At 45.7% G+C, this 15,410-nt stretch overlaps 1 protein-coding gene across 1 annotated transcript in view; it reads left to right on the top strand.

Annotated features, from left to right (window-relative positions):
- GOLPH3L (golgi phosphoprotein 3 like) overlaps positions 1-15,316 on the top strand; it is a 412,781-nt gene extending 397,465 nt beyond the window's left edge. Inside the window, exon 5 of the mRNA XM_069649737.1 lies at positions 11,117-15,316. Coding sequence (XP_069505838.1) covers positions 11,117-11,544 — 428 coding nt within the window. The 3' untranslated portion in view covers positions 11,545-15,316. The remainder of the gene's footprint in view (positions 1-11,116) is intronic.
- The last annotated feature ends 94 nt before the right edge of the window (positions 15,317-15,410 follow it).

Raw genomic sequence — 15,410 nt, 5'->3', positions numbered from 1 at the left:
CTCTCATCTGGGTTATGAACACAACTGATTCTGTGCAAAGTGCAAGCAATGCGCTTGCTGATCAGTCCGCGTGACCGTGAACTGTACCAATGTGGTAGCGACATTAACATGCTCGGCCACGTACATCGATGAGGACATAAAAGCATGACTAGATGCAAATACTCCTAACCCTCAAGGGTTCCCCACTACTTAGAACTATGCTGTGAGCTTTCATACAGTGATAATCACTATACCAAGTCAAAAGGAGCCCCTGCTGACAGGGTACTACCGATCACGCAGGATGGATTAAAATCGATCTCCACTGCATACGCAAGTGTAGCCTCAATCCACTTTGGGATTTTAGCTATATCAAGACTCTTGCAGAACAGATACTGGTGGCCAGGGCCCAGTAACAAAGATTCCCCCCTGTGTTTGCAGATAACAATGAAAAATTCCCGTTGGCCATCAGTAAGCACACTAACATGGCGACAATGCCTTTTTCAATGCATAAATATTGACCACATAGGTCCACTGACGCACGTAAACGAGTACAAATACTCGTCATCTAGTGCACAAGGTTCACTTGGCTAATCTTTCAGAGGAAAGCTAATTGTAAAGAGGTCATAAAGGGTTTGCTGTCCTTGGTAGCTATGACTGCACCGAGTTCTAATTAAGCGAGGCCCTGTCAAGCTGGGGCTGTATTCTGCAAGTCTCTAAACCCTTTTTGCCCACAAGCTAAGAGAGAGCTTATAGGATAGAAATGCAGGCCTTGAATAAATGCATCCTTTCCTCTGGTGTTGATTGGGTGAGTTGCATTCCTAAAGTGCAGTGTAGTATAACACATATACCCTGCCTTTCTCAATGTGAGTGTAAAAACCCTTTTGAAGTACTGTTTGGCGCTCCAAATATCTGATTTACACAATTCTTGTGAGTTTTCTCCGCAGGCCAGCCCAGCTGCTCTTCATAAATCTAAGAGACTCCATCAATGGTGAAGACGCACCACAGCACCTGGAAGCCCTAGTTATTGGCATGAAGTCTCATATCTCCATGGGAGAATATACAGTAGGGGACATCCTAGCTTATGTGTGACACTTTGATTATGGATAATAGCCCACAGGATCCTTGCCTGCTGGTAGTTAATGTCTACGTACCACCAGGCTGGCAGCAATTATGACCTGCATCACCACGGTTTTGCTTGAATGGAATTGGAACAATCCTAATGGAGAGGTCCGAATCTAAAGTGACTTTAACACATATTGCAACAGCAGGACACTAGATTAAATAAGATCCCCTCAAACAAAACATACAAAGCACAATCGATGGGAGAGAAATGGCTTTATTATATGCACACAAATGGCCTGTATTATTGGATCCTGAGTGTTAAAAAGCAAGATCTGTGAGGCAGCAGGTAAGATGTAAAAAAGCTTCTTTATTTCAGTTAGTTCAATTAGTCCGTAACAAGCAATATATCAGGACAAGGGTCCCCAGAAAGCCCACTGGCTCCCACCACCCGGGTGGCATAGCCCCAACAGCCTGGGCTGGAACACACACTCATTAATCAACATTCCAGTCAGTCAATGAACATTCTTTCCATTACATCATCCAGTCCATGCATGCAGGTAGGCACAATACAACGCACCTCGCTCCCTCCCTTCCTCCTTCCCTCCCTCCCTCCTTCCCTCCCTCCCTCCCCCCTATCCTCCCTCCCTCCCACCCTCCTTCCCTCCCTCCAATATTAATGAAAGGATGCACCCCCACAGTACTCGCACTAGCCTGCTACAATCCGAACACACACCCATAGGAAGGCACCATACAACATTGAGGAGAGTAATTCTGGCCCTGGTAACTATAACTGGACTAATGGTTCGGCAGGCAATAGGATTAACTACATCTTTATCTCTAAAATATTTAAACTGGGAGATCCTCTATTTAATCTCATCCCCACTTCTATAATTGATCACGTAGTCTTAAATTTAAAGATTCAGGGCACAAGAAATGAGTTTGAGCAAGAGGCTGTTGCAATAGTCCAGCCTAGAGCGAACCAAGGCTCTGGAGACTGTGAGCCTCTGGGGGAAGTGAGAAAAGGAAGAGTACCTTATAGACTTTTTAGTGATGTCACGGATGTGGGAGTCGAAGATGACCCCAAGGTTTTTTGACTCGCAGGTGGGTGCGGGCGCAGGGCCATGGGAGGCCAGCCTGAGCAAAAGTGGGGAAGCGGGAGCAGGGTTCCCCATGCAAACGATCTCAGTCTTACTGGCATTGAGGCAGAGGTAGTTTGCAGCACACCATGATTGAATAACGGACAGTCAGATATGAGCAAGGAGGAGGAGGAGGATAGCCTGAAAGATAGTTGCGTGTCATCCGTGTAACACTGGAAGTTGGAGGTGAAAGTGGCAATCACACGTGTTAGATCCCTGGGAAACGACACAGGTTGAGAGAGCAATAGTCGAGAGAAAGGCTCAGAGTTCCACTTGGGATGGGCAGTCGGAGAGAAAAAAGATTAACCACGCCAGAGCCTGACCTGTGATTCCCAGCGTGTCATGGAGACGTGCGATCAGGATGTTGTGGTTTACCATGTCAAAGACAGAGGAGAGGTCAAGGAGAATGAGGACAGAGGGGGTGTTAGTGACAAGATTTGAGAGCAGGTCTTCACAGGTGTTCAGAAGACCATTTTCTGTGCCTCTGGATGCTCTAAAGCCAGACTGGTGGTTGTGTGAAGGGTCAGCTGAGTGATGGCCACCTTCTCCAGGAGTTTGCCCAAGAAAGGTGTGGTGAAGATAGGGCGGTAGTTTGCCGGAATGAAGGGGTCGGCAGAGGGTTTCTTGAACAGAGGGTGCACAAGGAAGTGCTTAAGGGCAGTTGGGGGAAAACTCCAGTGAAAAAGGAGATTGCACAGATGAGCCAAGGCTGGGCCGAGGGAGTCAATATTGTCCTAAATGGTTCTAGAGGGGCGAGGGGTCCACCTGTTTGGATGAATCCTTCATAGACCGGACTTGTCTGGTGACCTCATCAGATGGGATCTATGTGATTATTGTGACAGCCGAAAATGCGCACTTTTTTTTAAAACCCTTTACACCACATATATAATATGCACACCCATATTAATATTATACTCTAAATCCCCCACATACATATGTGGTGTAAGGGGGGGTTAAAAAAAAAAGAAAAGGCTGCATTTTCAGCCGTCTCAATTCCCAGGTCGACATTTTTGTACGATTCCGATCAGATTTGATGGAGGAGGAGAAGGAGGAGGAGGATTGGCTAGTGCCTTGCAGACTGTGACACGCTTGGCCGTTTTGTTTGATGCCGCAGAGATGCGGGCTTGAATATAGACTTTTTCTTGGAGCGGATGCAGTGTCAGTATTGCCTTTGAAGGAGGCTACATGCCAGTTTGTCAGATGATCCGCCCGATGAGTTCCATTTCCGCTCAGCTGCCCTACATTTGCATTTAAAGGCAGCCAGATCAGAGTCGTACCAAGAGTTGCACTTTTTGGAAGGCTTCAGTCAGACCCTCATTGCAGGGGCAAGAGTGCCATTGTTCGAGATGGAGAGGTTGATGTTGACGAGGGCTGTCAGGGTAGGAGTCCGCCGTAGGAATGGGACGATGAGAGTAGATGGAGGCAAAGGCAGCCGCTGTCCCTTTTTTCATGGGTCTGGTGACTTTGAAGCCGAGTGGCAGTGTTGCTGCTACAGGAGAGTTTCAGGTGTGATGAGAGAAGAGTGTTCAGTCTGAGAGAGAGGGGTTGAGAGAGGGATGTCAGTAGAGATGAGATCATCCAAGGGGTGGCCTACAGTGGGCGTGGGGCCAGATGGTAGGATTGAGAGAGTTGCATAGGTTGCAGAAAGGTCCTGAGGAGTCGGGAGAATCTAGATGGATGTTGAGATCATCCATCAGGAGGAGTTGGGAGGAGAAGGAGAGTAGAGAGGAGGCCACGTCAGCCAATTCCCCTGACAACTGCATGCAGCCCCTGCTCTTCACTGCCAAAGGGCAGGCTTAAAGGTAATGTGCATTCCTGACAGTTGCTGGGACACCTATTCCCTGCAGACAAAGGTAGCAGACCTAAATCGTAAGTGTTGCTTTATCAGCCTTTTGGAAGGGTAATTGCTAAGAATAAGTCATACCCTGTGACTGTTAATTGCACACAATTATCAGAGCCATTCCAATTCAGTACCATGCAAGTTTCAACCCTTTGAGCCCAGGTCAGTGATGGCGAGGCTATGCCTGTTCATCGATAGTCTGGCATTCTCTAATGCTCTTAAGTGAAACAAAACCCAGGTTGCTGCCTTCCTTTGATCCACCGGGAGGAAGGGTAACTCTTCCCCTCAAAGCACAGGAACTCTCACCAGGAGACTCCTGGAACCCCTGCTTCAAAAGCACTCCATTAGCAAAGGCCAGCCTGGTACATTCGTGTGGCACACCAAAGGGCCTTTGGGAATGGGTCAGGGTTAGATTAGCTGGATGATGAAAGGTGAGCCTGAGAAGGGGTTCCACCATCTTGGTTTTCGATAGGGGCTCTCTTCCTGCCTGTGCCCTCAATTCTTCTCAGAATAAGGCAGTCTGGGTCTGATGTAAGAAGGCAAAGGGCACTTGTTACAGCAGCAGGGATTGGACGCCTTATACAGGAATCAATCCCAGCTGACATTTTTCATGTTTTAATTTTTTTTCAATTGTATTTGGGTTATTTCATACCTTATGAAAATACCTGTAAAAAAGAATTTAACATTTCACAATTCTTAAAATTATAAATTCATCACATAACACAATGCTTTTGTATAAAAGCAGAACATCCTAAAAGGGCAAATGATAAAATCACAACCATTATACTTAAAATCACTAATTTCATTACATATCAAAAGTCTCTAATCACTCTAGTTCGAAGATAATAAATTCATGCATTTTCAATTAATTTCAATTTGGTTACACAAGTTACTTTGCATTTATGGAAAGGTTCTTACTCCCCTTCCTTGATTCAACTTTGAACAGTAGAAGAATAATAATACACGTGTGTACCTCTGCTGGAAGTGCAGTCCATTCCAAAGTCAATGGACTGGAAGTGCAGAGCAAAAAGGACTCGCTGTGAAGTCCAAAGCACCCTGGAATACTTGTTTTGCCACTTCGAGACACCTTTGAACTGCCTTGATCCTGCAGGACCGGAAGTGCTGCATGTGGCACTCTTTGCAACCTTTGAAATACTGACTGCATCTTCTAACTGGTTTAATGCTGCCTCGCACCAGTAGCATTCATCGCCCACACAATTCAAGCATTAACTCACTGTTGTGGAAGCATCCAACTCCTTGCACTTTTCAAGCGCCACATAGAACCAACAAAACCGCCCCTCGACCCGACTCATTCATCGGTCCATACTGCTGGAAGTTATGCGTCACACGCCAACTCGACCCAGCGTATGCCTCATCTCAGATCTTATCAACCGCTAATTTACACCAGTTAGACTCATTGGATTTTATCACCTCGAACGCTGACTCGAAGCCCACAGAGACCCATCTCGCGGCTGACTCGCTGCAGCTCAAATTCGGTCAGACTGCAAGGAAACCGCGGAAAAGCCCCGTTCTACTCTTTTGAACCACCCAAAACAAAGAGTAAGGTACTGTCAGGAGGCCCTCTCCCACAATACTTGGTACATTTTCTTTGGGCAACAATGACTTGTGAGACTCCTTTGTAACCTTTTTCTTGACAAACCTATCCTTTTGAGCAGCGACATTGCTGAAATTTCTGTTAGTTGATTGCATTTTTATTGTTTATTTAAAGTATATATATTTTTATTGAACTTTGGACATTATTATTTAAGTCTTTCTACTATTTCTGTTTGTGTTGCGGCTGTTATCACCTCACACCCCTCCTGAGGATTATAGCCTGCCCTCAGCCCACGTGACCACAAAAGGCCTTGAAAGGTGTGCCCATCAGGCTGTGTCTGTTGTACCTTCATGTTTGTGATCACTCTTAGTTTTATTAGTAGTGTGGGGCTGAGGGGGCTTTTTCGCCACTACATATCCCTGTACGCCTGTAGAGCAGTATTCCTTTAATCACACTTGGTAACTTAATGGGATTACATAGATCTGCCTAAAATGCTAACTGTGGTGATTCTGATGATGTCGTAACGCCTTTCCCAAGAGGTGGCCGCTCCTCATGTGGCCAGGGGACGGCAGCGGCTACCTCTGACCATGGGGGGTGGCTATTTGAGGGAGGACCACATGGGAGAGGCGACCCTCAGTGGAATGAAATGACATGACATGATCAGGTGAGACACAGTAGTCCCCTTTCCCTTAGAGGGATATTCCCTCCATTCCTCATGCCCTAATGGCATGCTGCCATCATCATCCTCAACAACTTAACAATTTTACTGACCGCATTCCTCAATATTGGAGAGCAAATAAAAGAACAAAAACTGAGACGAGGAAGAGGCAAGGCGCTATGATGGTTGCTCCTAATGCAAACCAATGCCAGCAGTCTAGTAGCTGGAAGAATTTGATTGGCTCGACATGGTTCAAAACCATGCCAGGAAAAGAAGCATGGAGTTAGTCGGCTTCTTACCCAGCAATGGCGAGGACAGTCGAGGAGAGAGACAGAGAGTGCGATGGCTGGCGACGTTGGAGATTAGCTGCTTCCGATGTTGGTGGGAACAGCCAGAAGAAGCAGACGGTCTTTCCAAGTTGTGGGAGGTCTGGGAACGTTGCACAGAGAAGCTCACGGGTCGAAGCTCTGCCATCGAGATGCAGAGAAAGGGGGAGGAGCTGGAGGAAGCTGCCAATGGGAGCCAGAGGTGCGGTGGAAGCGGACTAGTGAACAAAGTGTTCCACAAACCCGACAAGCTGCAGACCGACATGGGAGACGCAAGGGACCCTGAAGCCACTGCTGAGAAACGGTGAGCCTGTGCAGAGGGACGGGCCACCTGGGCGCTTTGGAGGGTGTACCACGTACTGAAGGAAATGGTGTGAGAGCTGGGGCAAGCCTGAACAGAATAGATCCCCTGGACATTTCGTTACAAGAGACGTCTATGGGAAAGGGTCTGGGACCCGCCGCCACATTAGAAAATAGAAGTGGGGAAAACAGTGTGGCAGAAAGGACTGAAATTAATGTTAAACACTGGCAGGAGAGTATATCATTGAAGCCAAAGTGTTTATAAAGTAGACAACATAAATAAAGTCCTGGCAGGAGAGTATACCCAGTGTTTTGTGAGTTAAAGAATCCCAAGGAAGCCCCATGCCCTAAGAATTCTGAACTGCAGTGAATGTGTAAAGAGAACCTGGCAGGAGAGTACCAGGTGTCATGCGAGTCACAGAATTCCAAGGAAGATTCATGCCCTTAAGAATTTTTGGATTATGTTGAATGTGTGAAGGAATTGGATTATGTTGAATGTGTGAAGGAATTGGGGAAGGGAGACATTTCCCCTGGAATAAGTTGTAACATCAAGAGGGGAGTTATCCTCTTGAGCTACAAAGAACTTGGTTATTCCTTTGAACATTTTGTTTTAGTGGAGAGAAACCTGGGGAAGGGAGTCATTCCCGGGAACTGTGAACATTATTCATTTGGAACTTTTGTTGGATTTATGCCTTTTTTGTTGAACTTGAACATTTGTGCAAGTCAGAGACATTACCTTTAGCACCTTGGAGTTACTTTAGAGTGTGAGGGCTAGGTTTGGATTTTGGATGCAGGACATTTTTACTTTGGACATCTTGACGCACAACAGGCCCTTGGTTTTGGTTGAGGTAGGGAAAATGCCTTCTAGATTGGAGACGGTGAGGCCTTTTCCAACCTCTTTATTATTTAATAAATGTTTAGGGCAAACGCCCTGAGTCCGCGTCTCATTCCTTGCTCTTCACACAACCAACTACTGGCTCACTATTTTGGCTCCAGTTCCTCACCAAATCTTGCTCGATACACCACCCACGAGAGTGCACAAAGCCAGGCAGAAACTAGCATTTCCCAATTGTTCTGATCTTCCTAAATTCCCTCCCTGTAGTCACACTGCTCTCTTCTCCTCCTTCCAATTTCATTTTTCATCTCCACCAACCATAGTATAGTCACCCCACCCATGGGCACAATATGGCTTCTGTGCAGGCCAGGTGACTTCTACAGTGCTAGCTGGTATAAATGACAGTTTCAATGAAAACAGTCAACAAATGTGTTGCTCAAAGAATATCTGCACCGATGAGTCTTCTCCATGACCAGACTCCTCATTGCCGGCAATGTGTTTGTATGGCCAGTTTCCACATTCCTGAAACATCTATGGCCAAGCTCGTAATACATATAACCTTCCTTCTAATTCCTTCAAATATATTTGACCACCCGTTGCATAGCTAGCAATAGCTCTGACCAGCATTTGCAAAGAGTAGTTATGGGCCTGGACTTCCGTGCCCCGCAAAAGGTCAGGCCAGTCGCCACATGCACAGCAACGGTTGCAGCCAGTTGCCACATTTCCAGCAAAAGCTATGTCAATGCTTGCACAGTATCTTCCCACTTCTTCCTACTCCTTTCTTCTGTTTATTTACTATGTCCCTTACTGTGCCTCCACGTTAATTTTACCTTTTTGTTTTATATCCTCCCACAATTCTCAGCTGGAAATACTGTTCAGTGAGTTGGCGCCTGCTACTAAAATCTGTGACTGGGCATACAGATCTTAAGTTTAACTGCCAGCAGGACCCACTCAATCATTCAAAGTTTTTAGGTTGCTAAATTGACTAACATTTAATTACATCTCCATTTCTCATAATAGTTGAGTTCTTCCCCTTTTTGTCCCTCTTATTTGTATTGTACCTTTGTTTCTTGCCTTACTTTCATTCACGCTCTATACATTTTCCTGCTCTTCCTCCCGATCACTCTCCTATTTTTGCATCTTTAACTTAGTTTGATCTTTCTTCTTTCCTGTCCCTTACTTTCTCTCCTCCTTGACCAGTCAATCCTTCCCTTGCTTTGTTCTTTCCTTTGTCTTTCTCTCGCTCTTCTTTTCCATCAGTCTCACTTTCTTTGGGCTCCTTCTTAGACACTCCCATTGAATGCTGCAGCATGCCTCTTTCTGAAGGGTTACCTATGCCCTTCTGAATCGTTACCTGGAAAAACACTGGTGACCAGAACAATGTTGCATTGATATATGGCATTTATAACACACCTATACACAAGGGTTTCAAGGCGCGACGAGGCAAGGGAGGGGAACAGAGGGAAGACAGACCACAATCTTACTAGGCCAGGTGACATTGAGATTGCACAAGTGCAGGGGAAAGGGGAGGGGTGGAAAAGTGCGGGAAAAAGGGGAGTGGGGGCAGTGCAGTACATGGGAATGACAGTAAAATAAATAGAATAATAAAGCAATAAATAAAAGTGCGGCCAGCTGGTGGCAAGTGCAAGGGTGCGTGCAGACATCGGGTGTCAAGTGCTGGTAGGGAGCTGTAGGGATATAGAAACAGTCAAGTGCAGGGAATGCCAGGTATGCAGTGCAGGTGTGTAACTGGCGGGAGAGGGTACCTGGGCCCGAGATCAGAGGGTAGCTAGGTGGCCAGTGCAGCTTCAGTCAGGAGTTCAGCAGGGCAGAGGAGGAGAGAAAGCAGAAGCAAAGAGGAAGGTTTTGATGTGCTTCCGGAACCAGACATGGTTCTCCTTATGTATCAGAGAGACTGTTCCAGAGAGAGGCCCCAGCCAAAGAAAGCGATCCACCATCAACTCGTTGCTTGGAGAAGCGACTGACCCTGTGGGAGTTGGAGCCGGATGAGCGAAGAGCTTGAGAAGGAAGATATTTAGGAAGAGAGAGTTGAAGGTATTGAGGCCCCCGGCTCCAGAATGCCTTGTCGACAATACAGAGAGTTTTTAACTTAATCTTTGCAGCCACTGGGAGCCAGTGCCGAGATTTCAGTCCTGGAGAGATCCGATCCCTGGGCTTGAGGCCAAGGACAAGTCTCGCAGTCCTGTTCTGGATGAGTTACAGAGGGCAGAGAGTAGAAGCAGGCAGATTTAGAAAGAGGTAATTTTGTTGGTAATCTGCTATACCTTGTTTGGCAGAAGAGCCATTGGCCACGCAGAGCGGACAACAGAAAATAGCTTGCAGGGATACAGGTGGCCTATAGGCCTTCTGATGTTCTTACATTTAAGTTCAGATATTGTCATATTGATGCCTTGTATTAAGTATACTCAGACTAAGATAAGGAACTTCCAGATCGAACAGCTCCCAAGCTGCATAGGCTAAGAATATAAAACCTCTATCAAGCTCAAAAAAGGCTGTTACAGGTAAGCACATTGTCTTGCTCATTTTATTCTATTGCCACACGAGTGTTACCAACGTATCCGTCATTTCACTCACTTGCTTCGGGTATTGGGGACATCAGAGAGCTTATTGGTTGAGTGGCGGTTTTCTTTTTTTGGATTCTTCTTGGCCTATAGCACTTGGTGTTTGCTTTATCTAGTATTGGCACACTGTATGAAGGGCTCTGTGTCCGGCCCCTCTGGTCTAGAAAGAGGTGAATGCATTTTTGGGCACCAATCAGTGGTCCTTGCTCTTAGAACTGGCCCTGGTGTCGGGTTGTATGTGCAACTCTGGATCAATCTTCTGTGAGGTTCTGGACACTGTAGGACTATTTCCTTTTGTAAGGCAATCAGTGAAACTAAAATTACATTGCTGGGTCCAGGCACATGGGGAAAGGTAATCTTTATCAACTGTCTCATTTGAGAAATGTTCAGAGCTCCTGTTGGAAGCTAGACTTCAAAGGCATGCATTGATATGGCATAATCTGCACTGTTCTCCATGAAAAGGTATTGCACAAGAAACAAGAATCTTTGTAGCGTTTGACACCAAGTATGCTGTGAAGTGTGGTGATTGGTCTCAGAGAAAATATAGAAGTATGCGAGAGACATTTGGTCGCTATTCAAAGACACCTAACCTGTTCAGTGAAGGGAGAGGAATGGAGTCTTTGGAAGCTGGGTGTATATCAGTGCTCCTTGTATTGTAAGGAATAATCCATTAGATATAGAAACTGGGGTTGAACGATCTTGTCTGCTATTCACATGTATGAGAAAACATGTATTGTCCTATATATGTATTATCTGTCCTCTGAGGTCTTGACTGCAGCCTGGATTTTGATCCAATGTGCAAATGCAAATCTTATTTAAAGCAATACCTTTCCTATCCTACAGGGGAGACCTGGAATCCCTTCAAACTGCAGTACCAGCTCCGGAATGTGAGAGAGCGCATCGCCAAGAACCTAGTGGAGAAGGGAATTCTCACGACTGAGAAGCAGAACTTCCTGCTTTTTGACATGACCACCCATCCAGTCACCAACACCACAGAGAAGCAGCGGCTAGTCAAAAAGCTACAGGAAAGTGTGCTGGAGAAATGGGTCAATGATCCCCACCGCATGGACCGGCGAACTCTGGCACTCCTGGTCCTGGCCCACTCTTCAGATGTCCTTGAGAATGTTTTCACCTCCCTCTCTGACGAGAAGTATGACATTGCTATGAACAGGTCCAAGGACCTACTGGACCTCGATCCAGATGTGGAAGGGAGCAAAGCCAATGCGCTGGAGATGATCTGGGCTGTGCTGGCTGCATTTAACAAATCCTAGAGACGGTGCTGGGAAATTCTTATTTGACCTGGGACAGATGGTAGAGCCTTATGTTATATAAGTAGGAACAGGCCATACTCTGCTGCTTTTCCTTTACCTCGATCATGAAGAGGTGCTGCATATCCCATGTACAGCAAAAGGCAGCAGTTGCTTTTGACAGGGTCCATCTCTCCTGATCTTCTACTTCTAAAGTCCTGTAATGCTCAACAAAGGTAGTTTCAAGTTTTGATTTAAAAATATAAAGTGGGATTCCCTCAAAGCCATTCCTAGTGAAGCATGAGTGGGTGGTCTTAAGTAAGACATTACTGTGAACACCTACATGTCGCACAAGAACCTTTTTATATCTGCTCTATTTAAGGGGAAGTCTGCAGGGGGTGATCTTATTCTTTTTCTGACATTAATCTGTCTTCAGAAGCTATGGCTGTAAATTGCATTGCTATCTTATATCTGGCTTAAGCCTGCTCCCAACAGCAGCTGCCTTTAGTCTTTTTGTTGAGGTTTTGTTGTGATCCATCTGTATTTGTGGGACTGATTTGAGTGTCACACAATACTTGCCGTTGCAACTGAAGGTGTAGTTTGCTTTAAGAAAATATTTCACAGCAGCAGCCAACAAATGTCTGTTGTAAAGGTAGTTTTGCAAAAGAAACCTGCGCAAGGTAAAAACAGTCTTCTTGGCCACCTTCATTGTAATGTATGTTTGTAAGATTGACCTGGATATCGCCCAGATGTTTGCTTTATTTTGAATAGACTAGCACACCCCCCGTTGGTGCCTATGTACTTCACAACTGGCTGTAGAATTGAGATGTGATGGTTCACAGAAGAGCAGCAAAAGAGATTAAGCATTTTGGGCATAGCTATGAATCGGGAAATGGGTACAGTAATTTGTTTTTAATCAAGTTACCAATGTTGTGCTTTTGGTCTGTAAGGATGTGAAGATGTGCCTCGATTCAGCTCTGGGTACGATTGAAGCCATGAGATTTAAATATTGGCAACATAGTTAACTTTTTTAAGATTGTATTTTTAAAGGGGATTCACTGCATACTCCAGTCATTGAATGGAGCTGGCTGCTTCGTAGCAAGCTGTGTGCAACGCTTATTAAAGTGAAGGAGCACATGAATGATTCAACCATTTGGCAATGGATGTCCTTGCCTTTAACAAACTAGCTTTCTCACCCTAGCAACCTATCATTAGGCAGACATTTCCCCCAACACAGCATGTCTTTGCTGAAAGTGGTAGCGTTCACCAGGCAGCAGCTTTTGCTGCATTTTAGAGGCACTGACTATCTGTGGTTAACTACAAGGTGCTGATGGATCAGCGGTCTCCAGGCCAGTGCAGAGGACAGAAGGGGCCAGAATGCTGCTGATGGACTGATGTTTGCAACTCATCAGTGGTACTAAACTGCTTGCATGTCTGGAGTTCTGTACATGCTGCAGGGGGAACAGATATTCATATTTAGAAAGCTTAGACTACCTGGAGCTCCCTGCCAATTACAGTGGCACTGGCTTTCTGCAGCTCATTGGAGGCTGTATGTGTACCAGTTGCCTGCAGCCCACTGGCTGTCTGCAGGACACTGCAGGGCGTGCAGGGACAGGCTATCTACAGATCACTCTAGGGTACACATGTACCTTCTGTCTACAGAGAGTTTAGGGACCAGCTGTGTGCATCGTAATGCAGGGTACGGAGGAACCAGACATGTGGAGTTAATGAAGGATGCATAGTGCTATTAGATGTTCTCTACGCAATGTGACATTTAACACCAGTTCAGCTGTGGCTACACTGGTGACAATGGGATGGAGTGGCAGTGGGTTTTCTCTTATCCAAATGGCTTTTTGTCCGAGATTTTTCAGTTGGTAGCAACTGTAGCCAGTAGAAACATTTGTGAACCAAATACTTCTATTTTGAAAATATTAGGTGCTCTGTTCTCTTCTACCAAACTTGGTGACTATTGAAAGTGATCGCCTATTCTCCTAGAGCTGGCTAGATGTTTATCATGCTCTACAGACCAGCTGCTCGAGAGACTGAAGTGATGAACCCTTAAGGGGCAGGATTGTTGCATGCAGAGCCCGCCTCTGTGACTGGTGGTTTACAGACTGTTTTTTTGTGAAACCTTCTCTATATGCACTGCTCAGTTTATTTCTGCCTGTCCTAATCGGATACCACCCATGGCTGACTATGCTTTGCTTTGCGGAGGCCCATCGTTCTGTAGTGTATCCTGTCGACACACTCCTCAAGGTAGGTAGGGCAGTCTCCCTGCATGTCTGTTTCATTACTGCTCCTCTGTGCCTTCCCGTCTGTGTTTGGTGAGTGTGGGCAGGAGTGAATGCTTAACATTTGGAGTGGTTATCAGGAATATTGCATTTTGAAATGCACGAAGTCTAATTGAGCCACCCTCGGTCAAGTACTTTCTGGTCTCTTCACTGATTTGCAGGGACACACTGCAGCGGCACCCTGTATAGAGCGAAGTTCAGGCCACAAAATCCTTTGAAGATGTGCCACAGCACAGCATGCATGTCCACGAGTAGCACATCCTGATCAGAGGAGTTCATGGCACGTGTATGTCAGACACCCCCTGATGCTTTCCTTTATGCGCTTCCACAACAGAGGCACTTTGTTCTTTGAACAGGTGTTTGTCCAGTATTGATATAGGTGTGTTTTGACTTCACAGTATGGCTTATAACATATCCATTATGTTAGGACTGGCAAGTCCCTAGTGACAAAGGTTCTTAGTTCGCTTCACGAATGTGGGATGATTCCTATGGGTCTAAGTATTCAGTTGCCTTTCAAATCTCTGCAACGTTTTACATGGTGAAGGGAGTATGCGTTCGTTAATGGGGTCAGGGTATTGGAAAAACGCGTCTGATTGGGTAAAATTGTAGAGATGTGTTTTTTGGATAAATTGTGCAGCACGTCACATGACTCTCAAACTGTTCAGAGGATAAAGATAGTCTGAGGTATCACATGACCAGTAGACCGTGCAGCAAGGGCACATGATGGGCTGGCTATTAAGAGAGGTATGTAATGGGCAGGTCCTAAATAAGGTGCCCTTGACAAGCAGAAGGATTAGCTGCCCAGGCAGACCATGCACACTGGTCTCGTGTGGCAGACGAGCCCAGTGACGAATGCTGTGCAATTAAGCCATGCTGTGGGCGTACAATGTGGAGAAAGCACTCGATTACCAGTCAGTGGAGGGTGCATTTGACAGGCGGATGTACCTGCGATGACTTGCAGTGGGGTACATGTGGCATGAAGGCATTACCGCATAAGCCACAGGAGGCATGTGGAAGGAAGCCAATGGAGGGAAAGTGGTCAGTCTGTTTGGAGGTAGGGGCCGTTAGATATGTTCTGTAGAGAGATAATGTGAGGTGTGGAGGAAGCACAAATGTGCATGTGAAATGGCTGGGCTTCAGCACTTTATGCAAAGCATGTAGGAGTGCTTTTTGACTCCCACTTCTGTTACGCCTAGTTAATGATCTCTGTCTATGGACTCGCTCACATTGCATCTCCAATCTTCAGCAGGTTAGCCTTGTTAGTGTGAACAGAAGGAACACCCCTCTTTTCTCCCCACAATTCAATTCTGTAAAGATGTTTAATATTTTATACCTATTATCTGTTCGGACAGGATGAAGGCTGTTGTTCTAAAATGCCACCTGGACCTTTCTTTTCAGTCTGTTGGATGATTTTGGGTTCTTAAGTTCATAATTATATATCTCTAAATATAAATGTATAATTTTAGTTTCTGTTATTAAAGAATCACATGACTCGTATTCTACAACATGCGTATGAGTTTTACATTTGTTTTCTGCCTCCTCCTGACGAAGGGGAACATCACCCACTCCCCTTCAAATCCCACTTACCGTTATTTACAG

Source organism: Ambystoma mexicanum, chromosome 1p (genome assembly GCF_040938575.1).
Source record: "Ambystoma mexicanum isolate Mex_15411 chromosome 1p, UKY_AmexF1_1, whole genome shotgun sequence".
Taxonomy (NCBI): domain Eukaryota; kingdom Metazoa; phylum Chordata; class Amphibia; order Caudata; family Ambystomatidae; genus Ambystoma; species Ambystoma mexicanum.
Note: the sequence above shows the minus strand (reverse complement) of the source record. Positions and strands in the feature narration are given on the sequence as shown.